At 49.7% G+C, this 26,305-nt stretch overlaps 7 protein-coding genes across 7 annotated transcripts; 1 reads left to right on the top strand and 6 right to left on the bottom strand.

The window, feature by feature from the left end:
* Positions 1-355: 355 nt before the first annotated feature.
* Positions 356-2,652, bottom strand: N7443_003147 (Amino acid transporter transmembrane; the record flags this gene model as incomplete). Its single annotated transcript, XM_056883203.1, has 5 exons — positions 356-601; positions 655-1,248; positions 1,296-1,889; positions 1,969-2,363; positions 2,421-2,652. The coding sequence occupies 5 exons, from the start codon at positions 2,650-2,652 to the stop codon at positions 356-358; spliced, it is 2,061 nt and encodes a 686-aa protein (XP_056745044.1).
* A 2,509-nt stretch (positions 2,653-5,161) lies between these two features.
* N7443_003146 (uncharacterized protein) lies at positions 5,162-6,430 on the bottom strand (the record flags this gene model as incomplete). Its single annotated transcript, XM_056883202.1, has 1 exon — positions 5,162-6,430. One exon carries the CDS (start codon positions 6,428-6,430, stop codon positions 5,162-5,164), a length of 1,269 nt encoding a protein of 422 aa, XP_056745043.1.
* Positions 6,431-7,638: 1,208 nt separating this feature from the next.
* On the bottom strand, positions 7,639-9,383 carry N7443_003145 (neutral amino acid permease; the record flags this gene model as incomplete). The annotated part of the gene is made up of 8 exons (XM_056883201.1): positions 7,639-7,722; positions 7,776-7,919; positions 7,971-8,168; positions 8,225-8,580; positions 8,635-8,966; positions 9,019-9,091; positions 9,142-9,155; positions 9,214-9,383. The coding sequence occupies 8 exons, from the start codon at positions 9,381-9,383 to the stop codon at positions 7,639-7,641; spliced, it is 1,371 nt and encodes a 456-aa protein (XP_056745042.1).
* A 1,277-nt stretch (positions 9,384-10,660) lies between these two features.
* N7443_003144 (FAD-dependent oxidoreductase) lies at positions 10,661-12,090 on the top strand (the record flags this gene model as incomplete). Its single annotated transcript, XM_056883200.1, has 3 exons — positions 10,661-11,120; positions 11,170-11,488; positions 11,538-12,090. 3 exons carry the CDS (start codon positions 10,661-10,663, stop codon positions 12,088-12,090), a joined length of 1,332 nt encoding a protein of 443 aa, XP_056745041.1.
* A 162-nt stretch (positions 12,091-12,252) lies between these two features.
* On the bottom strand, positions 12,253-12,516 carry N7443_003143 (uncharacterized protein; the record flags this gene model as incomplete). The annotated part of the gene is made up of 2 exons (XM_056883199.1): positions 12,253-12,447; positions 12,493-12,516. 2 exons carry the CDS (start codon positions 12,514-12,516, stop codon positions 12,253-12,255), a joined length of 219 nt encoding a protein of 72 aa, XP_056745040.1.
* A 2,064-nt stretch (positions 12,517-14,580) lies between these two features.
* On the bottom strand, positions 14,581-15,640 carry N7443_003142 (uncharacterized protein; the record flags this gene model as incomplete). Its single annotated transcript, XM_056883198.1, has 2 exons — positions 14,581-15,468; positions 15,518-15,640. 2 exons carry the CDS (start codon positions 15,638-15,640, stop codon positions 14,581-14,583), a joined length of 1,011 nt encoding a protein of 336 aa, XP_056745039.1.
* Positions 15,641-16,089: 449 nt separating this feature from the next.
* On the bottom strand, positions 16,090-17,991 carry zfpA (uncharacterized protein; the record flags this gene model as incomplete). Its single annotated transcript, XM_056883197.1, has 1 exon — positions 16,090-17,991. One exon carries the CDS (start codon positions 17,989-17,991, stop codon positions 16,090-16,092), a length of 1,902 nt encoding a protein of 633 aa, XP_056745038.1.
* Positions 17,992-26,305: the final 8,314 nt, after the last annotated feature.

Below are 26,305 nucleotides of genomic sequence, written 5' to 3'. Positions count from 1 at the left end.
GTTATGATTTAATTGCAACGTTGCGATTGATTCCCTAGTAGATAGGTATCTGGTTGATGGGGGCCAGTTTTCTCATTCAGCTTTTGGGGGGATTACCCGGCCTGTAAGACAGGAAGGGATAAGTTTTCACTCTTTCCTATTTTCTTTCTGCATGTTGGAGATATTAGGTGTGGTCTGAGCCGCGGGGGTTCTACGATTTCGATGATCCGAAGATCACCTTTAGGCGGCTCTGGGCCGGTACCCACTGATGACTCAAGCTTGTTTTTTGGATTTCGTCATGTTCGATTGCTCCTGAATTGAAGATCTAGTAAACACGAACTGTCTTGGGCCGCGTATATGCACAAATGTCGTCTATCTAATACAAATAGTGAGATTCCTCATGGCCCAAAGTCGGGCTTTCCGGCTCAAGCTCATCGAGAATCTCTCTTGCGAGATTGTTCAAATCTTTCAAATTTTCAAGCGCGTTGAAAAGCGCACCGAGACTAGCACCCACATCTTCGCCGTCAATACCGGTCATGTAAGGCGATTTAGTGTGAGTGTTGAGGAAATCTACTGCTCGGGAGAGCGCACTGGGTACAAACGGGTGGACCTGGAGTGGGGGCTGTCAGCGGGGTCCGAATTCACAGATAAGCGGGGCATTCGAGCTCATCTTACCTTGAAGCGCCCGATTCTTGGTATTAATTTTGCTAGGCGTACCAACTCCGCCGCAGCCTGGAATGCGCGTTGCTCATAGGTCAAGGCCATCAGCTGATGTTCAACCGACTGCCACATTGCAGTTTCAGTTGTAGTGCTTAGGTAGATGATGGCGCTCTGGGCGAGTATGTAGGAAAATGTCAACATGGGGTCAAGGTCGAGATTGGAAGTTGGTGCTGGGGCCGTTGCTGCATTCCGATCATCATTTCCTGTTGAGGAACGGAAACTTTGCGCGATGGATTGTCTTCGCTTCTCCACCGCTGCAGCTAGTGATTCGTGCCTGGCCCAGAACTCGCGTGGCTCACAGCCCCCTCTTGATAGGACCGCGGAAGAGGCCGAACGCCGATGGGACATGCATCGTCCGTATAGTGTTGCTAGAAGAATGCATTCTGCAAAGGGGGTGATTGTAGCCGAACGTCCACTGCCATCTAAAACATCTGATAGAAAGTCGATCTGGATAGGTTGGTTGTTCTGAAAGTTTGCCTCTGGAGCTGGAAGGCGTGTGTGGATCTGCGGGGTGTCAGTCAGACATGAATCCCAGTCGGGGTAGGTGATCTTTGCTGATGATCTGGGGTTGCATCTACGGAATGTGTATCTCTTACCGTCTCTTCATCGAGGGTGAGTGGCCACTCATTGCGCCAACTCAGAAATCGATCCAACCCGTATGCCATCCAGAAAATTCTTCTCTTCTCCTCGGTCTTTGAAAAAGGCTCTGGAGCGCCCTCAGGACTGGAGGGGTCATTCAAGTTATTGAGATCATCTAGATCTCCAGCCCCTAGGAAAGACGCCATAGGCGAGTCGACTTCAAAAAGCCTCGCCAGTTGAACGAGGCGGAAAGCTCTCCCAGCTGTGATCATTGCCTGATGTTCATCCTTTCTGAGAAATTCGTATTGGGCAAGAAGTAGCCATGATTGTATTTGTTCCAGCTGTATGTTTGTGCTTGCTGAGCGAGACCGGTGCTTCTTACTGACCGGTGTCGGGCGCGTATCAAGGGACTCCAACATGCCTCGTGTTTCGGCGTATAATGCCTCCTCAATCCCCCGGAATTGGGACGATACAGCAGCCGCAATCGTATGCATTGAACTGCGAAGGCATGCTTGAGCCGGTGTAGGTGGAGGGCTTTGATTCAAGGCCCATGAGAAGTATCGTTGCTTGTGTACTATCGGTGCAATAGCATGTACGCGGTCGAAATATAACTGATCTCTGATGTACGTTACCGTCAGTACAGACTGAAAATCTGGAACGAGGTGTGGATACTTACAAATCTGCCCTCACCAGAGCTGAGAGGCATAGGTTGTTGGAAACGAAGAACGGTGTAGTATCGTATTGCTTGATTGGCGTATTTGTCCCTACGCTGGACGCGATGAGTCCACTCGTGGTTTGCCAGTCCATACAGGCAGACGAGAAGGGGTCCACATGAGTGAATGATGGTGAGAGCTCTGGAATTTCTTGGAAATCGGGGAGATCGGCAAGATCCGGAGTTTTCCCATCGGAGCGAGCTAGAAGAGGGACCCTATTACTAGGCTCTGATTCCGGCATCGCGAAATCTTCATCTTGGTCCAGCGAGAACATATCGTCGGAAGGAGGTGTAGTGGCGGGTGTCGATCTCGCTTTCGTTGATGATCCATCAATGGAATCACTTTGGCCCACAAGCTGACGCTCGAGCATTGCTAGGAAGACATTGGAATGAGTGTGGAGAAGGCAAAGGGGGCCGAATTAGTAATTACCAACTCGACTTCGCAAGGCTTGCAGTTGACCCTTCTTGGGCCCTCGTTGTGGCCTATTTTCATTCACTAGACACAACGTGCCATTCTCTGCGCATCCTCCACAGAGAGGCCGTACGCGATCACAACGCGCCTTTCGACGCCGACATTCTTCACAAGCCAGTCCGGGCCGTTGGCGCAGGTTGGAAGTCATATCCGCAATCACGTCTTCAGTGTTGATCAATCCAGAGAGCATTACCCGTGAAAGAAACAACTGCGTCAAGGGTCTATGCAAGAAAATACAACCTGATGACTTTGGGTTGGCGATCTTATTTAAGCATTGATGGTTCGGCGTGCCGATACCCCCTCATGAACCCCGCCGATATGGATTAGAAGATGCCACGCCGCATGGGCCCTTTGGATCGTATTGTTTGCAGTAAGAGTAATCCTTCAACGTGGTGGATGCATGTCAGAAATTAGCAGGGGGCTGTTTTAATATGCATTGGCCAATGACCAACAAACGTGAGCCAGTGTAGGTACAGATTGAAAGTCTGGCAGAATTCGTGCCAGCCACCGAACGTAAAGTGCGACGCGAACTCATCTCCTGTGTTGGGAGAGCCTCGTGCGCACTGTGGAGACGATCACTTGGGGGCCGACACGATCGATTGGCGACTACAAAGGCCCTACAAAGGCCCCCCGAGCCTGGTCGCCACGTGGTCGTAGGGGCCGAACCAACGCGATGGAACCCAGTTGGCCAGCCCACCTGTATGCGGTATTCACCTTGCAGTCTTGTACATGTACCTGAGGTGTAATCAGGTGGCTTATTGGCCGGCTCCTCCTCGGCCTTGCTTGATTGGGATTTAGTATCTCCCGGCGTGATACGGTCCAATTCACAGGAAGGTCGAGCTGATAAGCCCGGACGCTCCGTGCTTATGATATTGTCTCGCACTCACGCAATCCGAACGGATGAATTTATGTCTCAATAGGGTACGAGCTTATCGATTTACTGCAACCCAAGAAACTGGGGGCGGCCTCCCAAGTAGCTAGACTGCAGACTTGCCGAGGAAATGTATACAGGGTTGTGTTTCATGTTCTCAAATGCTCTCGGGCAAATCCTTCCCCGGGTTCTATCGAAAATATGTCGCCTTGAGACTGTTCTGCATACTTTGAGCCTCGGCCATGCCACCATGCCACCTTGCCACCCTGAAACATCCTAAGATATCCATGGGTGTCTGGGTCAGCGAGTAAAATTCACCCACGCAAAATGGAATATCCGAATAGATAAATCTCAGACAATGCATGTACACCCATGGCGATCCAAAAAAACCCTGCCAAGCTCTTGAAATCGTCATGTCCATGATCATGACGTTGCAGAGACCAAGATCAGTTAGGAAAGTGGGATACGAGGTGAGACGGCTGATACACACACAGAGAGCAAGCCTCCTTGGCAGCTGTGTGGCTGCGGGTTGGCGGTCCGTGTTACTGGCTCCCTGCAGGACCATCCTGCAATGCTAATTGCAGCAAGTGTCAGCCACGCGACGCCTAGGATTCCTAGTTGTCTCTATGCAGCCAGCTGCGTCATTCCTACTTTGTACTAGACGCGGGAACTAATCACCATGCATTACGGAGGGTCTCTGCTTCTAGCTCATTCCATGCGTCAAGCTGACGAGAGTGCCCATTAATGGCCTAGGATCTTCCAAAGGATACTATCGATCCTATTTACTCTACAAAGATCTGTTCTGCGGGTGGAGCTCATCCATGAAAGATAGGCAAGAGAATGACGGAGAAAAAAAAGGCAATCCTAGAACCAACTAGTCGTATTCAGGCTTAGAAAGGAACCAAAAAGGGTAAAAGGTGAGTTTCAAACGGCGGGTTTCGATAAGGCACGCCTTGAAAACAGGGCCCATACATTGGTGAATGTCACCAGTATGAATGTCTCGTTCCGCCCCATGCTGTGTAACCAACGTCCAATGCCGGCGCCTATACTTTTAATTGACTCTGATAGAGTGGACCACATGGCTGAACGGAGGCCTTGTCAACTTACGTGATTTGGATTGGACAGCCGTAAATAATACCACGTGGAAACTTGTAACAATTAATCAAAACCACATAAATTAAGTTACTGGGATATCCTGACTGTCTTCTTTCTCGGTGTGATGCCTACTACACCCTTTTGGGGGCGGGCTCTCTCTTGAGGCCTTGGTCAGTTGGTGGAAGATTTCTTGTCCGCTCTTGCTGTGGCATTTGATTGTTTGTTCTAATGTAGCCTCCAGGTTAAAGGGATATGGAGATGTGAAGAGGATATACTATTTGAAGTCAAAAATTGTATTCAACTTTGCACACTCGCACAATGTGTCTCGGATGGCACCCCAAGCCATTCTAATCGTTTGATGTGATACTTTAATAATTTTGCAAGCAAAACATGATTGAGCAAAGACCGAATTCACTGTACTTAATTCCAAGCTATATACGGAGTGTTCCGTATTCGCGTTCTATCGTCGATTTGGTCACTAGTAAGGAAACCCAACGAAATTGTGTATATTTGACTATTTATGACTCTGAGCTTGTCACCTCCTCAATTTGCGCAGTGGTATAAAATTCTCTAGTGAGGATTTGCGCTTTGCGTTTTAATTCCAAGGGTGTTACAAAGGGTCCCAATGCTCAAGATATAAATGTGGTTTCATCGAAGAAAAGATTTAACCGTCCAGTCTTTCTCAGTGTACAGGTTTTTAGATAAATTTCTAGTAGACCCGAACTAGCCGAAATCACGACGTCAGCTTCAACTCCGGATACTCTGGAATCCGCTTCCAATGCTCGTCCTCTTTCGGAGATCGTGAGAATAAGCCGCTCATCTTAGCCACAGCCCGAAGGAGCTGGAGCATAGACCAAATGCCGAGACGGGAAGAGGGAAAGAAGAGACTCAGAGTTCCCGGGGAGTACTGTTGACAATCGTCGATGAAAGGCCGCATCTTCTCATCATAGGATTTGAGCGCTCCTACCACATCATTTCCCTGCCGTGCCAATTCTCCGGCCAGTACATATGCTCCCATTAGGCAAAGATTGGTACCTAACCCAGTAAATGGGCTTGGGCAATAGCCTGCGTCTCCAAGAAGTACCACGCGGCCAGTTGACAGCTGGTCCATCTTGACCTGACCAAGCTCATGAGCGTAAAAGTCCTCGGAAGCAGCCAGTCCAGCCATCAAGCGATCAGCCTGCCAGTCCGAGTCTCTGAACATCTCTATGAAAGCTTCTTTCTGTTTCTCAATAGATTCTTTATATGCTGCATTCAACGTCGGTGAAGCCTTTGTGGTGAAAAGTAGCACTCCTGTCACCGGACGATCACTGGTGCGGGTCATGATCATCCGACTTCCAGGGGCAAGATGTCCTCTTGCAAGACTTCCTTCATCTTGGATGCGTGGGATGCTAAAGTAACCACCATGAATGCCGAGTGATTTGAATGATGCGTCACTGACTTCTTTGCCAAAGGCGAGTCGTCTGGTGCGAGAGCCCTGCCCATCTGCGGCGACAACGAGATCATAACGTGCTTGCTGTCCATCCAAGAAAGTGACCTCCACGCCATTTGGACTCTGATTAAGGGCTGTTATCGTTTGGCCAAACTCATATGTCACTCCCGCTGTGCCTCCGGAAGTAGCCCTGACTTCGGCATCTTGCTTAAGACTGGCGTCGTATAGAACCTGTACCATATCTCCTCGCATGATTTCATGCTCGCTTGTCAAGCCAGGGCGACTTTCGCCGGCGGCACTAGCACCGAAGAATGCTACTTGCTTCCCCTTGGAGTCCACCATCTCGAGGCCAGTCTCGTTGACACAGCGTGACTTGATCTCATCCATTAGCCCCATTTTTCTCAATATATGAGGAGCCTGGGTCTTCAGGTCAACTTGTTGGCCTGCCAACCGCAAGGATGGAAATCTTTCCACAATCTTGATGTTGTTTTGGGGATTTGTCTTTTGAAGAAGCATTGCCAAAGCTGGACCACAGATACCAGCGCCCACTATGAGGATGTTGAGGGACATTTTTGAGGATTGCAAAACTGCAGAGCTCATGACTGAGGAAACACCGTGAAGTGGTGAGCTTTTCGTGGCGACAAAACTTGACTGGCAGTAATTGCGTAGAAATGAGAGCTCAGTGTGGTGACTGATCTTTGAAATGGACAGGTCATTGAGTCAAAATTAGTAGAGCATCAGAGCATTTTATAGTTCATCCCATCCTCAAAACTCTTATTTAGTTGGGCTCAATGCATTTTGATTGGGTGGAAATATTCGGAGATAGACTCCGGACACATTTGATTTGCTGTGATATGACGGCCATATCGGCTCTATCGGCCATATCGGCTCTCCGATTTGGCTCGGTTCGGCCGAGGCCATATATACTAGATCCGAGTAGAGCTATTGATTATTCAGAAAATTAACAGGGGGGTATGGAGGTAGTAATGAGTCTCGCTCGTTTATTAGAAATGGAAAAAACTTTCAACATAGTATAAGTGCTGGCAGAAGTTTCACGACGTCCGGTACAGATGACGACCTTCACTGCCTTTTCACAATCAACCCCTTCCCTCGGGAGCTTGTTTCGAAGGGGTTGTGTCAGAAAAAAATTACATACTTCTATTTAATTGAAAAAAAAAAATGAAAGATTAGTCCATCCTCCATCGATGTATTTTTAAGTAAGGAACAAAGACGTTCGGTTGTTTGAAGGGCTCTGGATGAGCCCCTAACATGAACTTGTGAGTCTTGGAGTTATGTCTACAAAATCAATTGTAGTGGCACGCCTTGCTTTTAAGACGCACTGCATATATTGCTAGTAGCCCAAGGGCGCTCCGACGGTGGATTTGAATCACGACGATCTAGTGATGGGTACAGTTACAATATGACAGCTTCTACGCTGGCGTTTCTTCTTTGCTCGCTCCTTTATACTTCTAGCTGGATTTCATTTATAGTTCCATACAATTGGGGATAGCTTTTGATCGCGGATTCTTTGACAATTCAAAATTTCCAAATACAGATGTCATATATGCAAATTATAAAGATTTATGAGGCTATAGTATTGCCAAAGTATTGAGAAGAAGGGCCCACAGGTTCAATGATGCCGCCGAATTAATAATAACATGAGGCGATAGGCCTTGCAAAAATGATAGATGTTAGGAAGTTTTCAGCTATGCGATACCAAAGAAGACGCCGATAACCCCCCCAAGCTAATAAAAGTCTAGAAATATGCATGTTCAGAATTAAGCATTATTCGCACATGAGAAACTCGCGGTGCTGGAGCTATCATGGATAGCTTTTCCGGACACCCAAAGACCGAGGCCACACTGAGATACAGAGTTAGTAGACGATCAGTGAAAGGGATCGGAAGTAAACGTACCAATGCTGCGCCAATTCCGATGACAAGAAAATTGAGTAGAGTTAGTGCGATCTTGCGAGGGGATGAAAGCCATTTGCCCCAATTCATGAACAGCCAAAAAGTGCCGCTCAGACCGAAAGTGAACCAGCTGGCGAACAAGGCAGTCTAGATTCCAAATTAGCGTTCCATAAGGTGATTGGTTCATGAGTGACTTACGATCAAGCTCAGAAGATCACTGAAAACAGGAATGGCAGATGAGATGATCCAGGCAAGAATCCATAAAGCAAGAGCAATGCCGACCCAGGAGCTCACGGCCAGCCAGTCGCGCTTATGCATCCGGTCTGTGCCACGGAAAATACGCACGTAGACATACTTGAATGCCACATGGCCATTGATAACGCCTGCAATGATGATCTGCAAGGAAGTAGTTAGCGACCACAACAAGATATTGGAGAATTGGAAAGACAAACGGTGGGCAAGGCAATGCCGTAGGCTACTTTAGAGACGACAGGAGATGCAGAGCCAAGCGCAGGCGAGGTAACACCATCACCAGCATAACGGTAAATGACGACAGATGCAATAAGATAAAGGGAGATATCAACACCTTGCAGGAGGCAAAGGGACTTGGTGAAATCGCGAGGGTCCTTAAGCTCAGCCATCAGGCCGAAGAATGCGGCATGGCCGCAGAAAGCAAAGACAATGTTGCACACGGCCGAGAATCCATGATAGAGATCGGTGTCGAGGACAGCAACGACTCCACTTCCAGAATCTTCGATGCCAACATCAATCATGCAAACCAGCACAGCAATGATGATACTTCCAAATGCTAAAAAAGAGTTAATGTTCTGTCAAAATGACTCGAGGGTACCACCGAACATACAGACAAGCGACAACCAAGACATGTTGACGAGAGTTCTTGGAAGAGAGCAGATAAATGAAATAATCATCCCCACAATACCAAAGACAATGGAGCAAGTGCCGTGGTTGGTGATGGTGTTCATCGCAACGGTGAATGTCAACAAGTGACTCGACATGATGAAGATCAGGAAAGTGATATATGCAGCTCCGACGATTTCGCGACCCCATGTTCCACCCAAGACCTCTCCAGCATCGGCCATTGTTGTGATCTGCGGGTATCGCAACTTCATTTGTCCCATGACGTATCCGGTATAGGTTGCAAGGAGGCCGAGGCCAATAAGAAGAATAACGGCACTGCAGCAAATGTTAGTTCAATCATTGGCTTTTGGGTTTGCAATTGACATACGGAACAAGACCCAAGCCTGCGATGGCAGCAGGCAGGGACAAAACGCCCAGAGAAACAGTTTCAGCGACCATGACTATAAGATATTAGAATCGAGTTGACGAGCAGTTCAAAATTCAAACATACGGCATCCACATTGCCTAGACACATTACTCCTTAGCATATGAAACTCATCCAATTCTCACGTTGAGTACATACCACCACTTCAAAACCTTATATTTGACCTCCGCGAACTCTTCATCGCCGAAAGCGTCCTGCTTGTACGCCGGCGTGATTTTCGATTTCTCATCACTCTCAAGGTCAATGGGGTCAATATCCATGCTCCTCGGACACGATACGGCCTCCATATTGTCGACCGGATCGCTCATGAAGAATCCGACTTTTTCACAACTGTATATTAAGCTCGGATTCGGTTCCTAGTCCTTTAGGATGTCGGAGATTCGATCGCGCGATGTTCCAAAATGTGCAAAATAACAGACAGTGGGTGGAATTCAAACGCTAGATCGGATCTGACAGAGAATAAAAAGCAAAGACCACGACGCAAAAAAAGAAAAAAGAGCTTGACTCAATCCACGCGTGAATAAAGTCTCGGCCAGCCAAAAACGGAACGGCGCAAAAGTGGGTCACGGCCACAGTTGGACCCAGACATCGGCCCGATGTAACGAATCATGCTCCCGAGACGTAATAGAAATCATCAAAAAGGCATTTCAATGGAGCCTGGAACTCCTTGAAAAACTGGGGGAACCGAAAGGGAATAAAAGTTTGTCGCCGATGCCGGCGTGGCTAATTTGTTCCTGGCGCAAGCCTTGAAGATCTCATTATCTCTGGAATGTAGCGATATCGAATCGACTTTTGCGCGCGAGTCATGTCGATCTCGGCAGGGTTTGGCTCGAATTTTTTAGGCTCAGCCACACAACTAAAGTTTCATGGGGGGCCGCGAGTGATTCTTATAATGACTCTATGTACTTTCATTCCCAATTGCCAAGCACTATAGATCTACCGTGCCCCCGGCGTCGGAGTTGACGGCCTCCCTCCGAGATTTTGGTGGCCAAATTTAGCTTACTACCGCTCTAATGAATCATATGGCTTGCAGTTTTCATAGTGTACGTAACCGCCCCCCTAATGAAGGTACATTAGCCTCGGTTGGGCCTTGTGCAGCCAGCCCTAGAGTAAGGCTGACTTTTACGACCACGATTGGCTCTATTGGTTCATTGGTTTCTTGAACAGCTCTACGGCTGAGAACGTGAGGCAGCTTCCCATCATGCGAGTACGCAATTATTGATCCAAATTTGGACATTAGAATGCAAGACTACTGGCGTGGATAGGTAGGTGCATCAGAAAGGGCCAAGTGACGTCATGGGGTTCCGACCGAAGCAATCACAAGCCAAGATGGTTCGTAGACGGTCGTCGGACATCGTGGTGCACATGTTGCATCGGAACAGGACCGCTCGAACGCGGAGTAGCGGAATCGAGCGACCGATATCTTGCACCTGCAGGTGATACCGCTTTTCAAAAAACAAAAGACATTAAAAAACACCTCGCACCTTCATTCACTTTCATCGGCCTGTCATTGATTTGAGACCCTTGAATTCGCCTTAAATACCCGTCCATTATCGTTTGATTCACAGAGAGATTTAACGATACCATGCGCATTATCATTGTTGGCGCAGGCATAGCAGGGCTCTCCCTTGCTATTGCCCTCGCGCAGAACAATCACAAAGTGTTAGTCCTTGACTCCGCATCGCAGTTAGCCGAGATAGGTGCGGGTGTCCAGATGACCCCACAGGCTGTCAAGTACTTCTTTCGATGGGGTCTCAAAGAAGATATAATGGCGCATTGTATCATGCCCGAGAAAATAAATATCAAGGATAAGGATGGAAGCATGCTAGGAGCGATGCAGATGGATAAGATGGAGAAGTTGTACGGTGCGCCGTACATTGTTGTTCACAGAGCTGCACTACATGATATCCTCCACCGCCATGCTGTCCACGCCGGCGCCGAACTCCTGTTAGATAAAAAGGTTATTCGATACGAATTTGAGAATGGCGCAGTCGAGGTAAAGAGTGGGAAGCGACTTGAGGCGGATCTTGTTATTGCCGCAGATGGTATCTTCCATCACCCTCACTTACATCTCCCTCAAACTGACCAGAATAGGAATTAACTCCTTTGCTCGCTCTCAGCTCCTGATGTCTTCGGATCCGGGATCTCAGCCCACCGGATGGGCGGCTCTGAGAATGATGGCCGAAGTGTCCAAGATTCAACAGAATCCCGCGACAGCAGATCTGGTCAACCTCAAGTCGTACAATTCTAACTTCTGGATCGCACCGGATAGGTCATGCATGACATATCTGATCAAAGATGCTTCGATGCTGAACATAGTCCTATCCCACCGCGACGACATTGACATGTCCAAACTGAGCTACGAAGATCACAAGAAAGTCGTAGACGATCTCTTTGGCGACTTTGAACAGCCGTAAGTCACATCACGTACACCTCGCTGAAGATCTCTGACAACCTCATAGTGTTCAGCAACTCCTCAATCTCGCACTTCCAAATATCGTGAATTATCCAGTTTACGCAGTCCCACCTCTTCCCCATTGGACACATTCATCTGGTCGCTTCACACTACTCGGCGACGCTGCGCACGCTATGGCATTTTACATGTCTATGGGCGTGAGTCTCGCCGTTGAAGATGCCGTTTCGCTAGCAACAATCCTCAGCCTGACGTGTCCCGATTCTAGAACGGTGCCAGAAGCAAAAAGTCTGAAAAATGCACTAACCGTGTTTGAAGAGGTTCGGAAACGCAGAGCTGTAAATGTGCAGAGAGCAAGTCTTCGGGCGGGTGATTCATTCCACGTGCCTGACGGCAAGGAGCGGGAAGCGATGTATGAGCTGATGCGGCATACAAACGAGGACTTCGATGTAGCAAAAGAACCTCTTGATTCCACCAGTCAAGAGCGCGATGAGATCAATCGAGCGGTTGGTGGAATTGGGAATAAGAAGACTCGCGATTGGTGTTATGGTTATGATGCCGTTGGGGACGTGATGGCTGCGTACCAGGCAAAGCTAGAGTAAAAATCATAGATTTTTGGGCTTTTTTGTCTACGTAAGAACTATATCTTAGTTTCAAAAATATACCGCGGGTTAGACAAATCAGAACTTCATTTTCGTGACTACTCACGGGAGCTTCGCAGCTTCAGAGCTCTGTCAACCACGTCCACAAAATGGCGTAGAACCTTACAGGAGACAATGCTTAGTCCGAGGCTCATCTTTTCTTTGACGTATCTGGTCAGACGATCTGGGCAGACGTCCTAGGAACTCAGCACGTTTTTCAAACAGAGCGTTCAGAGATTCGAAAACACTCTGGTAGTTTTTGTACGCATCGATGACGAAGTTCAGAGCATTATAGCACTGACCGGCTGGAGCGAAAAACTGACTTGGTTTAGCGATGTTATTTTTAGGGCACGAGAGGCTTACCTGGAACGCAGCGTCGGCGACCATGCCTTCAACCTTCGCGATGACAGTAAGAGTGTTATTAAAGCCTTCTTTGACCTTTCTCCCTTCTTTGACCTTCTCTTGCGCGGATTCTGGATAGCTTCCAGGTTCCCCAGCACATCGTCGGGCTTCAGGGTATCGTCGTAATATATTCCATTCGACAACTTAGCAAGCTCACTCATCCGCTCCAGTACATCCTTCCAAGCCGTGAATTGGCACTCTTGGTCCAATCTATTCGCGTTGGGATGCTGATCCACTCTCCAACAATCGGATCAAGCGACCATGTTGACTGAGGGCAGATCAAGTGGCCGTGTCTATGGCAGGCTTCGGTCTTAGGACCGGAATTTATAGGTAGTAGAATTCTAGGATATACCTGAGCACCTGGGTGCTTATTTAACAGTGTTGTATTGATAGATGTAGGACGGCCCGGGGTCGCTTGCGTTGGACTGAACTTGCGTATTTGTCTCCACGGCATAGCACGCTTGCTGCAGTAATGAAGCGCGCTCCACTACAATATCTCCTTTCAGTTCGCAATTCTGCAGCCTCGGACAAGTAACACCGCTTCTTATTCGTGGTGGGAACAGGGTAGATTGTTTTGTTCCGCTTTGGCCCTGGTCCAAAAGACGCCGCATAGCAGCATGTATTCAAAGCGAGCTTCGCCAGGTTAAAGAATACCAGTAATACTACTACTATAACTACTAAAGCACTCCGCTGGGTGCCCTCTCTGAGTTACCTCTAGCTTGAATTCTTAAAAAGTTTACTGACGATTTCGATCTACTCGGAACTTAAATTATTATGGGACGGGACGGCTTAGTTAAAGGGCAAAACAATGAATAACTAGGCTTTATTGCCTAGCTATTATAGGGCTCAAAAGATTTTGATTACGTAGACCATAAGCCCGTTTGGCCAAGTGGTAAGGCGTCCCACTCGTATTCTCGTTACGAAATTTACGCAGAGTTAATGGGAAGATCGCAGGTTCGACTCCTGCAGCGGGCAATTCTATTTTTGCCGTTTCCCTTTTTGTATTCCCCACCAGTTGGAGCAACCACATTGCAAGAGAAATTGGTACAGAATTGATGAAAAGGGATAAACAATCTCGTGTTATCTATTCTTTGCTGCATTTATTCCCTAAAATCTGTATTCAGCATAGTGTGTACCTTTTCGCCACGTCGTGAGCTGTATGATGCTTTTCTACTTTCACCCTCTAATTATAACCAATTTCTTATTAAATCAGATGATAGCCTTAGTTATTCCGCCCAACGATGCTATAGCAGTCTAGGCTCTAATCCGTTGGCTAATTTAATAAACAAACATGACTTACCTTTATGGGCAGTAGCGTCCGCCTTGTGTAGAAAGGGAAGGTCTTCAGCGAAGGCAATTTTTCAGCCTCTTTCCTCTCATTGCACTGCATCGGCTCACGAATAATAAAACACAAATGCCACCTGCATCTTTTTCTACAGTCGCTCCAGTACAATCACTCAGGGTCGCCATCCCTCCCCCCTCTCCATATAATATGAACATTATCTAAACTAATTTGCCTAACTCGGCCCACATACTGCGATATTTCCCCGTCCACACTTTGATGCTCCGGTAATCAACACCTGATCATTCAGATCTTCGAAAGTAGGCCATCCTCTCCTCCGCAGATACGTACAGCCTCGAAAATCACCACCACCATAATCACTATATACACGCCCTCGCAATGATTTATTCCTTTATGCAACACCAACAACATCAGCATATGCGGATGACCGTAGACTCCCGTAATTACATATCTAGCCCTGGAGAGCAAAAGGGGAAGAGGGGAAGAGAAGGGCAGAACAGAAATGCCTATACGTGAAGTGTGCCCGGGTGAAAACACCCGTATGGCGGTCAGTGAACGCGCCGTCCACTATCTACCTAGTAAATCTTCTATTGACTGTTCCAGTGAACATCATCTTTCCAGCTGTCACAATGAACCCAGGATACTATGCTGATAGCAGCACCTATATGTTGACCCCAAGCAATGTACACCGAGACCAACAACACTACTCTACCTCTAATTCACACACAGCCTCTGTGTAGAATAATCTACAGCAACGCAACCCCCTCTCTCTCTCTCGGAAACCCAACCTCCCTCAGAACCCTCCCCAAAACCTCTGGCTTCGCCCTCAAAACATCCCACTCCGCTTCCGCCTTAACCATAAGCGTCCCAGCCAACACCGTCCCATTTAACGAAACGACGCCCGGATCCGCAATATCCCGAACCTTCTCCATATCAATCGGCACCGTACCCGTTTCTGCCCTCCTCGGAACAATCATCATAGTCGACAATGTCATCGCTAGATTATAGCTTATACGCGCTGCTCCGCTGGTCGCTATATTCGTAGCCGCGTTGCCCTCAACAGCGGCGACGGCGGCGCGGTAAAGAGTTATGTAGATATGATATAATATCTCTGGGGTCGCGTCCACCGGGACAGGGAGGGCGAAGTGTGCGAGTGGGAGGTGGGGGAGGTGTTGAAATTTGCCTTGAGATTGAGGCTGGGATTTGAAGCCGTCGATCAGCGGTTCCCAGAACTCATTCGGGTTTGAATCTGCGCGCATTGCTTCGACGGGGAGAAACTGGAGGTGGCGGTGTGGTTGGCTTGCGCCGCTTTCGTCGCCGGAGTTGAAGAATGCGAAGAGGCGGCCTGGGTGGTTCTCGGTCCATGCGTGAAGGCATTCGTAGGTTGCGTCTAGGTCTGATTTGTCGAGGAGGTCGGTTTGGGAGGCCCAGGCTGTTGTTGCGAGGATGAAGTGGTTTGGGATTACCGGGAATTTGTTAAGGATGAGGGCGTGGGTTGGGTTTGTCGAGGGGAGGGTGGTTATTAGGAGGTCTGGGGAGGGGTTTTCGAAGGGGTCTGGTTTTGGAGCTTTGGGGCCGCTTGGTTTGAGGTTGTTTGGTTTCTTTGCGAGGGCTGGGCAATAGCGGAGTTGGTACTGGTGAGGTTAGGTTGTGATCTGGTTCGGCATGGGGTGCGATGCGTACTGGGATGCCCGCGTTGATTATGGACAGTTTGGTGGATGAGAAGACGAGGTGGTTGCCTTCTTTGGCGGCTTTGAAGCGCCGAGCCACCAGGGCCGATAGGTTTTCGGAGAGTCCTAGCTGCATTGTGTATGCTGAGGTGATGTGCAGGGAACGCGGGGAGGTGCCGAGGTGCGGCGGAGTGGTCGAGACACCGTATCAACTTATCCGTCCACGACCACGTTTCAATCGGGAGAGGCTCTACGGGATCTACAGATCTTTGTACGGGGACTTGGAAGAAGAAAATAAATGCACATCAGGAAGAGTATCCTATTGATCGTGTTTTCATGTCAAACACCATCCGATAATTACCCGACCAGCAGGATAGGCCAGTGTAAAGCGCCTTGAGCAGAAAACAACGTAAAATCTCATAATGAGCTCGAGCCCAAGGTATCATCCGCAGTCCGTATTCAGACAAAATCGACGCCGCTGCTATACGGAAACAAGGTCCAAGGAAACAAAAAAAAAAATCAAGAAAATACAACGGATCCTGACAACCGATTCCGAAGAGAAGAGAAGGGAGAAACACAATTCGTTCATGCCATGAGCTCGTTGATGGAAATTTCATCGTTCTGCGAGCACAGCTCAGGCAATATAACTGCCGGCTGGCCCATGAGGTGAGGCGAGGGTCCGTCCATCCAGCGTCCGCGCTCTTCCTCGTTCGCGCTGAGGACGCCTTCGGCGCGCTTCATCGTCTCAACGTCCAGGTCTGTGACATAGGCATCGCGGTTCGTGCCATCGCCTCCACCACCTGGAAGACGCAGACGTACTTCGAACTCGTTGTTGAGCATCATCTCGTCCTTCCACAGGCGGCGCTGGCCGTCAAAGACGCACAGCACGCGCTTCTTGGTCTTCATGCTGCTGTTGGGACAGCCCCAGGACTGCGGGTAATTGCCGCGGTTGTTACGACGGCGGGTTGCGACGGCGCGACCCTTGTTCGCGGTGTTCTTGGACACAGCATTGCCGGTACCAATGATCGGGCGTGAACTGGGGACATTGGCCTTTTTGGAACGGCCAGCGCACCAGTTGGCAAGGTCGTGGGTATCGTCATCATCGTGGGAATCGTTATCATCATAGTCGACGGGTCCGGCCGTGTCGAGCAGCTGATGTTTCTCCATCGTTTTCTTCACCTCTTCGTCTGCGGCGACTTCGGCGAGTCGCTGCTGGTTGATTGCTTCTGAGGGCTCTTCCTGCTGCACCACACGCAAGACGCAGTCGTCCAGATGCTCGTAGAAGTCCTGGGCATTGCTAAATGTCACCGAGCAAGTCGAGCACTTGCCAGTAGCATCGGGGCTGTAGTTGGTACCCTTCTTAGAGGAAGACGGGCTGCGCTTGCGGCAGTTCGGCGGTGTCTGCTCGACTCCGTGGACGGAAGTCAAGTGGCGCTTGAAGACGTCGGCGCGGTTAAAGCTCTTCTCTGCGGGAGAGCCGGAACCCGGGCAGAAACCGCACACCATTGTCCCTTTGTAGTGGGTCAATGTGTGACGGTTCTTGTCGTACTTGCGCGCGAAACCCTTGATGTGGTACTCGCAGTTCGTGATGGGGCACTTCTCTGGTCGCTCGGACAAGTGAGTGAGCCTGTGAGCCTTCAGGTCCTTGAAAACTCGGCCGCAATCGGGATAAGGGCATCGGCCCTTCTCCTTGACATCATCTTCCGCCTCAATACTGCTCAGGGTGGGACTTTGCTGTGAACGGCGGGAATGAATGGAGGAAATGGAAGATCTTCGGTCGTAGACCGAAACCGGTCGCGAGTGCGACATGGGCATCATCATGGGCGAATGTTGCGGTACGGGGAGAGATGGCGACGGCTGGGGCTCCACATTGTCGCTGTATGGAACAGGGGAAGCGGCGGGAGAGTGAGGGAGAAAGTTGTGCGGGACGGTAGAATAAGTGGAGTTGATTTGTTCAGGATATGAGATGGTGGGAGTGAATTCGGGACCATCTTGTACCGGTTGGATCAGATAGGGAGCTTGATCCTTGGTTAGTGCAGATCTCAAATCGACATTGGCGATCGAGTACGTACCAACAGTGGTATATGGCAACGGCAACTTTTCATGGTAGAGTCCGTCGATCTCCGTGGGACGCCCGGTATAGTCATTGGGGAAATAATGGTCCATCACCGCCGCCGGAAGGCCAAGACCGTTCCCCGTGCTAACCCACTGATCTTGGAAGGCCTGGTGGCCCGAGTATGGAGATCCGATTGCGGATGAAGGTGCGCTGGCGATAGAAGGGCCCGAAGCCGCAGAGCCAGTAGGAATTTGAGGGTCTAAGTGTGACGCGGAGACGGATGGAGGAGTAGCAGGCATAGAAGTAAAATTTGAGGGCTTGTAGTCGGAATCGAAGAGGACGGAGTCATTATAAAAGGGCAGGCGGGAGTAGTCCGGGGGGTATGAAGAAACGTCGACCGGATAGAACATCTCGGAGAATTGAGGATCCATAGTCATAGGGATAAAGGACTTGGATCTGGATTCGACCGTCGTGGAAATGTTTAAGTCTTTTGAGTTAATGACTCTGGGTAGTCGTCAGCTTTTGTCTCATACTGGATCTTGGAGCAACATACCAGTCCGATTAGGTTAGAATTGCGGCCCGGTTAAACCCAACGTGCGAACCTCGGGACAAAGAAGGCAACGTGCGATAGATATGCAAGGGAGCCGTGAATGGGTTGCATACAGGCAAGTTATGTCTCCTTGCGTAGGCACTTGGGAAGCGCTTTGAGGAGAGGGTAGTTATTGATGTAGTGTAAGGCGAAGTGTGAGAGACATGTCAGGGAGGGTGGGGGGGGGGGGGGGAGAGGAGGAGTATTATAGACGCATCGTCAGTACACATCGTAGTGTGCAGTGTCTAGTTCGGGATGATGAATTATTTAACTAAAATAGAAAATACAAAATACAAAATACAAAATATTCAAGAAATTAAAATTAAATCAAAAATCGAGGAAAAAATCCAAATTGAATTAAATACGGTAAGATATTGCGCCGCGAACCAGACCCTCGAACCACAGGGCTGGGGCAGTGCGCAGCAGGGACAGGGAGCCCGGGTTTAGCGCTGGCCGGGCTCCACTGGGTATTCTGAGTATTCTGGGTACAGTGGGTACTCTAGGTATTCTTGGGGGTATTCGACATTTTGTTTTTTTTTTTCCTTTTGGCCCTCTTTATTTCCCTATTCGACTTCCTTTTATCATTACGCCTCGGTACGAGCGTGGTATCTGGTTGCCGTTCGCATTGGTTTGAAAACTCAGCCTCCTGTCAGGCGTCCAGCCCCGACCCTGTAGAGGACTGAAGACCTATCTCGAGGCGAGCGTGCCATTATGCTAGTGCTCCGTACACTTCTGCCCTACAAGGCCATGGCCCATGGCTCAAGGGCAGAGAGCATGACCTTGACATGCCCCACAAGGCCGGAGAAATCCCGTCATACGGTCTTCAATAGCGTGGAAGATCACGGAATAAATCGATAGGTCGGAATGGAGATGTTCGAGGGATATGGACAAGCTTCTAGAGTCCAGAATAGGGGGTGTCGGGCAACAAGCAATTCATGCAGCGATCGACACCTCCGAAATGTCAAAGGCGATAACCTCACGACGGTGGCCTGTCAGTCGGGATCCATAGTCTATAGTCCATAGTCCATAGTCCATAATCCATGATTCGTAATTTCATTCCCTAAAAATCGGGCATCGGCGAGTCCGTGTCCCCCTTTCGCTTCGGACAACGCATTGTAGATCGCCTATTCTGACAGCGTTACAACATCGTACAAGTTCCGGTAGTTTGGGTCGGCACAAGATCGCATCAAATCATTGAAAGAGAAAGAAGCAGAGATAAAAATCAAATAGATAGAGTGGAGTAGATCTCGGCCGCGTCCGTCCCATTTTCAAAAAAGAAAAAGAAAAGAGCGTAATCCCATGGGTTCGGTTGACGATCCCTGCCGGGGCTAAAGGAGCTTTCCCCACGCCAGCCAGCCATTTCGGCAGCCCTGTGCAAGTCGTCATTGGACCTGGCTCGGCCACGCCAAATGAAACGTGAAATGAGGTCCCCGGAGGTCTGCCAATCGTGGCCCTTGCCTGGCCTTCCGGCTAGGTTCGCGACGCTCGTCCTCGGCGCTATGCTATCCCAGGTGTAGTTTGCCGGCGATCATCTTTGCTCGACTCTTGATTGCCCTCGATTTTCCCCCTAGAGCCGCATGGTTCGATCTGTTGGCATTTGGACGGCCTTGGTCTAGCCTATGGTGTCGATTATTACGGAATTAGGGTGCTGTTGCTGGTGCTCACCCCCACTTCACGCCCCTTCCTCCGAAAAATTATAACTAATCGAAACAATGGAGATTTCAAATCAGAGGATGACGGAAATTCAGGCCTCTGGGATCCAGTGGATCCGACCACGCGATAAGGGAGCCAAAGCTGTCAGAAAAGGTTGGCGGTTGACGGTTGGCGGTTGACCACCAAGTGGCTCGGGGTTCCCGCACGTACAGTGCTGACATGTCCTTATTCTCATCAGCCTTGGAGCATGGTTGAGGAACACGGATGCAACATTGGACTGGAAAAGAGGGCCACAACCAATAATTTTTCCAAATCGAGCACCATGCCAGAACCAGCGGGCCACACTGTAGCCCTAGCGGGTGCAGGGAAGCTGGGGCACTCGGAGTGGCCGTCAAAAAAGCGACGGGGATCCGCGTCGGTGAACAGAGCACGCCAAACAGGAACCCGGGCGCCACATTTTGACCCTAGCCACAGTTCGACTGGAACGAGACCTAATCCTATCTTGGGAAGTGGAGAGTCGCTACTCCTAATTCGGGGGTCGTGAGGTCCACTCACTGAATTGAGGCGCAGCAGATGCGCTTTTCACCGCTGGGATTTGTCGGCGAGGCCGGCCCCAATGCGTGACGGCATGAGATCACTTGGATCTCGTATTTGGTGTAAGTGTGTATATGTGTAACGAGAGTGAATAGTGCCACACTCCTTCTGGGGAACCATCACGCTAGACAAGCGATCTACTAGCGGTCGGACATGTCCTAAGTGCGTGTACAAGCTCAAGTCCAGGCCCGCATTTGCACCCGCAAGTGCATTCCGCAACCCACAACTCGGGCTGTGTCAATGCGTGAGAGTAACGTCCAACGTTTGTCGCTGTTTCGTTAGACTCTGAAACACAGGGCTGAGAGTGACCAGCCAGTCAGACCCAAGAAAGGGCCATTTGAGAACTGCACGTTGTGATGGAGTTTTTTCCTTCCGCCCAGTGATGCCCCTCGATGGAGTATCCTCTTCTGGCCCCCAACAGCCTCATCTCCCTGATAGGGCGAAACATAGCGTGACAAAAGGGTAAGGATGAATAGGGTGCGTGCGCCAGAGTCCCTCCACCCTCCGTCACCATGGACTCGGGAATGTTACGCCCGTACCGCACCGTTCCTTGGGTGAGATCGGCGACTCCGACGCCAGCGTTTTCAGGCCAGAGATCACGAGTGGGGACTCAAATTCAAATTCAAATTCAAAATTTAACTTCAAATTCTCGCTTGGGACGGACGCAACAAGGTCCATGTGATAATCAGATAAATTGCTGATATAATCCGTAATGAACATAAATGAATGTATAGCAGTCTGCACTCCCGGCCAAACACGATACCCAAAGCAGAAAACGCATGGCCCAATGACCTGAGCTCAACCATGGATGACACCCGGGTGAACTCCACAGTTCTAACCTTGCCTTACTCTCTACCCCGTGCATACACCTGCCTATTGAGGTTGTGCTAGTGTAGACTATATTGCACTGCGACCGTACACAGTACGTCTGGAATTGGAATACATCTCCATTCACGTCTCGGCCTCTCCAAGAATACCAATACCATGCAAGATCTAAGAATATCGAGGCTTGTAAGCCAAACCAACATGTCAAGAAACACAGCCAACAATGAACAAGCAATAGACGCCGTCAATTATCTAATAATATCAAAGGCAGAGTCATGCATCACGCCGGCCCACGCCGATCCCAACATCAACACCCACTCACCCAGCTGTCGCTTGTAGCCCTATCGAACCCCCTCCTTCCTAGTTGACGGCCCCTGTCACCCACATGGCCGCGGCGAAATGTGCTTCTATTTTGAGACACGCCAAGCATCGATCGACGGTCCCTTGGCCTAAGCCTAGGACTGGGAGTCCGGGGATCCCAGACAAGCGATCACCTTCATGCTGAGTCTCATAATCTGCAGCATTCTTCTATTGTAGCACAGTTCTCACCCGGGAGTGGCAAAATCACAGATCTGACATTCGCATTTGCATTTTCCTTTGAAACTGGTTCGCATCTGTTTCAACCCCATGTCTCACACTCCTTCATACAGAAAAAAAAAACCCCCCATGGTTCCATAATTTCATAATTCCATCGTTGACAGGGATCCCATGGCCCCCATGCGCATCTCGAGCAAGGATGCGCCTCGACTCGACACCCCCTAGCCTTCTTTCCCTTTGCTCATCGTATTCCAAATTATCGCCCCCATCCCTGCTTCTGCTCCCATGGTGGTATGTCGGTCTGACAGAAAACGTGGCCGGTCTTCCCGAGTCTAACGCCATGACACACAGATGTCAACAGATAATCCCTAGTCTCTAAACAGCAGGTCTGTTACTCACCCAGGTTAGTTGCGTACTCCAACCGCCCGTACACCCAATTCCCGCAGAGTACATCCAAGGTAGAATACCCAACACCACAACACGAATCAACAATACGAAGCGATAACACCCCTACCGCTACCGCTTTAAACCTAGAGTCGCATGTCACCTCTCAGATTACCACTCACAGTAAAAAGTAACCTTTCCTAAACGAGCGCCCAGTATCCGCAAATATGGGCGCGTTTCAAGAAGCGATCCTTGTGTCGCTCTACCGCGCGCCGCAATTTATCAAGCGGACCAGCCCTGACTGACAGCCTATCTCCCAGAACTAGTGGCAGTGCCCCATTGTGAATTTTAAAATACCATTGACGTCCCAGAGAAAGCATGGACAATGGGCCTCCAACAGGGATGATATGGAAGCTGTCAGATTATGTGGAGTGTCTGGATTCGTGCCCATCCCCGTGTCTGCGTTGGGCCCTATCGGAGATACCCCGGCACTATGCTGACGCCCGACGATCAGTTGCTCCAGACTTTTCCTGTGGGGGCTCTCCTGATAATCGAAGTCGTCGGGAGATCGGAAATGTTGGCAATTTGTTCTAGACCATAAGATGGAGCCCGATAGGATGAGAAGTAAACTGCTTACTCCGTTTTGTCAACACTTCCGACCTTAAGGCATTCGACTGTCTTCAGTCTGGCCGACCCCTGAATTTCAAGTTCGAATTCACAATATATTTTGATCATTCCAAGAAGAGACTACTATTTACGGAACCCCACCGCCCTCTCCTAAGCGATACACCTAAACATCACTCCCACGGCCCTAAACTTATTCGGTCAATGATAGGCGAATTCCACAAAACCCCCATGCCTCACGCAGGCGCCCGCACTAAAGCACAAAAACACCCTTCACAAGCCAAATGAGCACTTTAGCCTCTTTGGTGTCTCTAGCGCCGGAACCCCCTAAGGCCTGCTAATATGTATCTGCTAAAGAACCTAAAGAAACTAAGGATTTGGCTCTCGATGGCGCTGGCGCGGTAGCGTCCATGCACGGATCCTCCTCGGGTGAACCGGGCTTGCGGGTCCTGTGGCTCACCTGGACCAAGCGGGAAGGGGTGTTGGCGTGCACGGGACAGGATTCGGAGTTAGGGGGGATATGACAGGCGAGTTCTTCCTCCAAGAGGTTTTTAGCACTCTTACTGTGCGTTAGGGTAACTCCGTCTAAGTCTAAACGGATTATACTACGCTATACCATGGCACTTGATTCATATTATTCTCCAGAATTGTCTAGCGGGATCGGACTCTTAATCCATGCTCCTATCTGCCAAGTACTGCTCTGCTAGCCTGGGTTAGGGTGCTGGATTAGGGGTTGCTGAACTCACCCGGGCACGTCATCATACAGACACATTCGATCCGTCGATCGGTTCTCGCCTTTGATCTCAACACGATCCCCTGATTCTGGACTCATGTTTTCCTGCTTGTCTTCCTGGGCGGTGCATTGATCGCCTATTCGGCCAGGTGTCCCCCCATTACCCCCTGCATAATAGCGGTACACGTCGGCAACAGGGAACTACCCTGTTCAACCTAAACGAGCCGGAGACATTAGACCTGACTGGGTTTGACGGAAGGGGAAGCCGTGGATCGCGGTCCGATCCTTCACTATGTGGATATGGGCAAAAAACTTGATGTGGAGACTGGGGACCAGAGCGATTCAGATTTACATTGCGATTTAGATTGATCGAACCCAGGCGGGGAGCCAAAAACTGGGAAATCGGGTAGTGCGGATACAGTGTGTAGCATTGAGGGCTTACGAACAGGGCCCGGGTTCACGTTCACGTTCACGTTCACGTTCGTACCGTTCGCTTCGGGCTCCTGTTGGTCCAGACAGCAAGAACAGGTGCCTGAGCGCCGCCCAGGCCAGGGCAAACCCTATTTCCCATACACGAGGGGGGAAACACAACCAATTGTGACCAGGGTGATTTGCCACAGGTGGCACTATTGATGCAAGATTAGCTTTAGGGGGAGGAGGTGCCGACTTGTCTTCTTGATCGTCGATTCAGTTGGGGTATTCTTGTATGGCGAGTCATGACTCGGGGACTAAGATCGGTGTCTATGGAGATAGGGAATCCTAGATGTTTTTCTGGGAAAGCTAAAGCCAAGACTAAAGCCAAAATCTGGATTTTGAGTTTGTTCGTATCGGTACGGTGACAGCGGCACTGATCTCCCTAGTTCGCTGATTCGCTATTTAGTCGCAGACGGTGTTCGTTTTTAGCCGGGGGACAATGGACAATGGACGACGGACAATGCTACAAGAGCCGACAAATAGCAAACACGGCTGTGGCTGGTATCTTCGCTTGCACGAACTTTAACACATGCACAGTGAATCTACGCAGGACAGGCAAAAGTACCTACCTACCTGGGGTACATGGGACATGGGACATGGGACTTGGATATTCTCTTCTGAAGATCCAAGGCAGACGTCGAGATGATGTGTGATTTGTCCCTTATACGAGCCCTTTCCGGGTGGTGCAACGCCACCCGACGAGGACTTATCGTGGACCTGATTTCAGATCAGATGGGGCCAGGCGTTACACCGATGCGCGGAACCATCTGTCAATAGAGGAAAGCCCAGGTCCGCGAGTTAAGCTATGTCTACCATGAGCGAAGATCTCCGAGATACACTTCCCGAAACAGAAGGAGCCTGGGTCAAGGTACAGGCACAGAGCAACCTGCATTGCATAAAGCGGGTGATGGGTGTTGGGTGATCGGAATAATGGGTGAGGGGGGATAGGGTGACAGCGCGTGCCATGATCACGCATGCGTGGAGGCAAGTCCTCGACAAATCGTATTTGACACCCGGGTAAAGTACAGAGTACAAAACACTATATGAAAGTGGCCTTGGAGGATCTACGTGCAGACGAACTAGTGACTCGACAGTACAGCTGTCACATCTGGAATCGATTCCAATGTTATCACGATGATCTACAGCGGGATCTCGGGAGCCAGATTGCATAAGCGCGAGATTGTCGAATCGACGTGTTGTGACTCGACTTGACCTGTCATGTCTGATCTGTCACTTTCCCTTCGCCACCTGCCTAGACAGCCACGGCCCTCAGGCATAAAAATTGGAGACAGCCACAGGTGTACTGTATCGGATAAATCGCAAAAAGTGGGACGAAAATAAGTTCACAGGTTCCTGATCCACACCCGATCCGAAACTTTCTGTCCATCTCGTTCCTTGTGGAGGTGCAACTCCACTTAAGGAGTACTGTCTACACTGGGTCGACTGGGGAACCCGACTCCACGTAGTTACAGTACAGTCTAAGTACAGAGAGAGAAGGAAAAAAAAAAAGAGCTTGACCCGCTCTCCACCGCGGCACGCACAGATCGGCCTATAGCCGTTCGATGTTGCCGTTCCCGAGATTCTCCTCCCCGATCGCTCATCCATTATCTCCTTTTGTGCTGTCTCCACTCCCCACCTGATATTCTACCGATGATCGATGACGTCTTGTAAGTGACACGGATTTTCTCGGTAGGCTGATTCCGGACGTGCCGGTGCGATGGACATGGGACTCGGGTGGATGTTCAGATTCCCGGAGCTTTGGCTTCACCGGATTTTGAAGTTTCAAAATCGGGTTGTTGAGTAAGTGGCTACGGTGGGACGGATGGTGAGTGGGCGGATCGTGCATCTTAACTGGATTCGGATATCGATTCGTATTGAAATCAGGGAGTTCGTGCATCTGCTTTAGGTTCTATAGCTCCGGTGATCGTGTTCGTGCTACAGCCGGGCTTGGTACACCTGCAAGGTCTGATCGTTTCCTTGCTGCATTTCATCAGGCAGGATGTCGGATGGACAGCCCGTGATGTTTGGCTTTCTTTTCGGCTTTCTGCATCATGAGGGTGGATCTTGGTACGATACAGAGTGGACTCGAGATCCTGATGCAGTCGTTGTTGACTTCATTGGGAAGTGTAGACCTAAACCGTCGTGATGACGTATGTAGACCTCGGATGTTCACCTGCATTAACAGCATCCTGGGTTTGAGGCTTATGATGGCATCAAACGGATTCTTCCCAATTAGAATGGTTGCGATCGAAGTATAATCTCCGGTGGCTGCATTTGCATTGCTGGCTTCCGGGGCCGGTAATGCAAGTGAAATACTTTCAGCGTCCGAGTA

This window comes from Penicillium atrosanguineum (assembly GCF_028827265.1).
Source record: "Penicillium atrosanguineum strain IBT 20685 chromosome Unknown utg000002l_segment0_segment0, whole genome shotgun sequence".
Classification (NCBI taxonomy): domain Eukaryota; kingdom Fungi; phylum Ascomycota; class Eurotiomycetes; order Eurotiales; family Aspergillaceae; genus Penicillium; species Penicillium atrosanguineum.
Note: the sequence above shows the minus strand (reverse complement) of the source record. Positions and strands in the feature narration are given on the sequence as shown.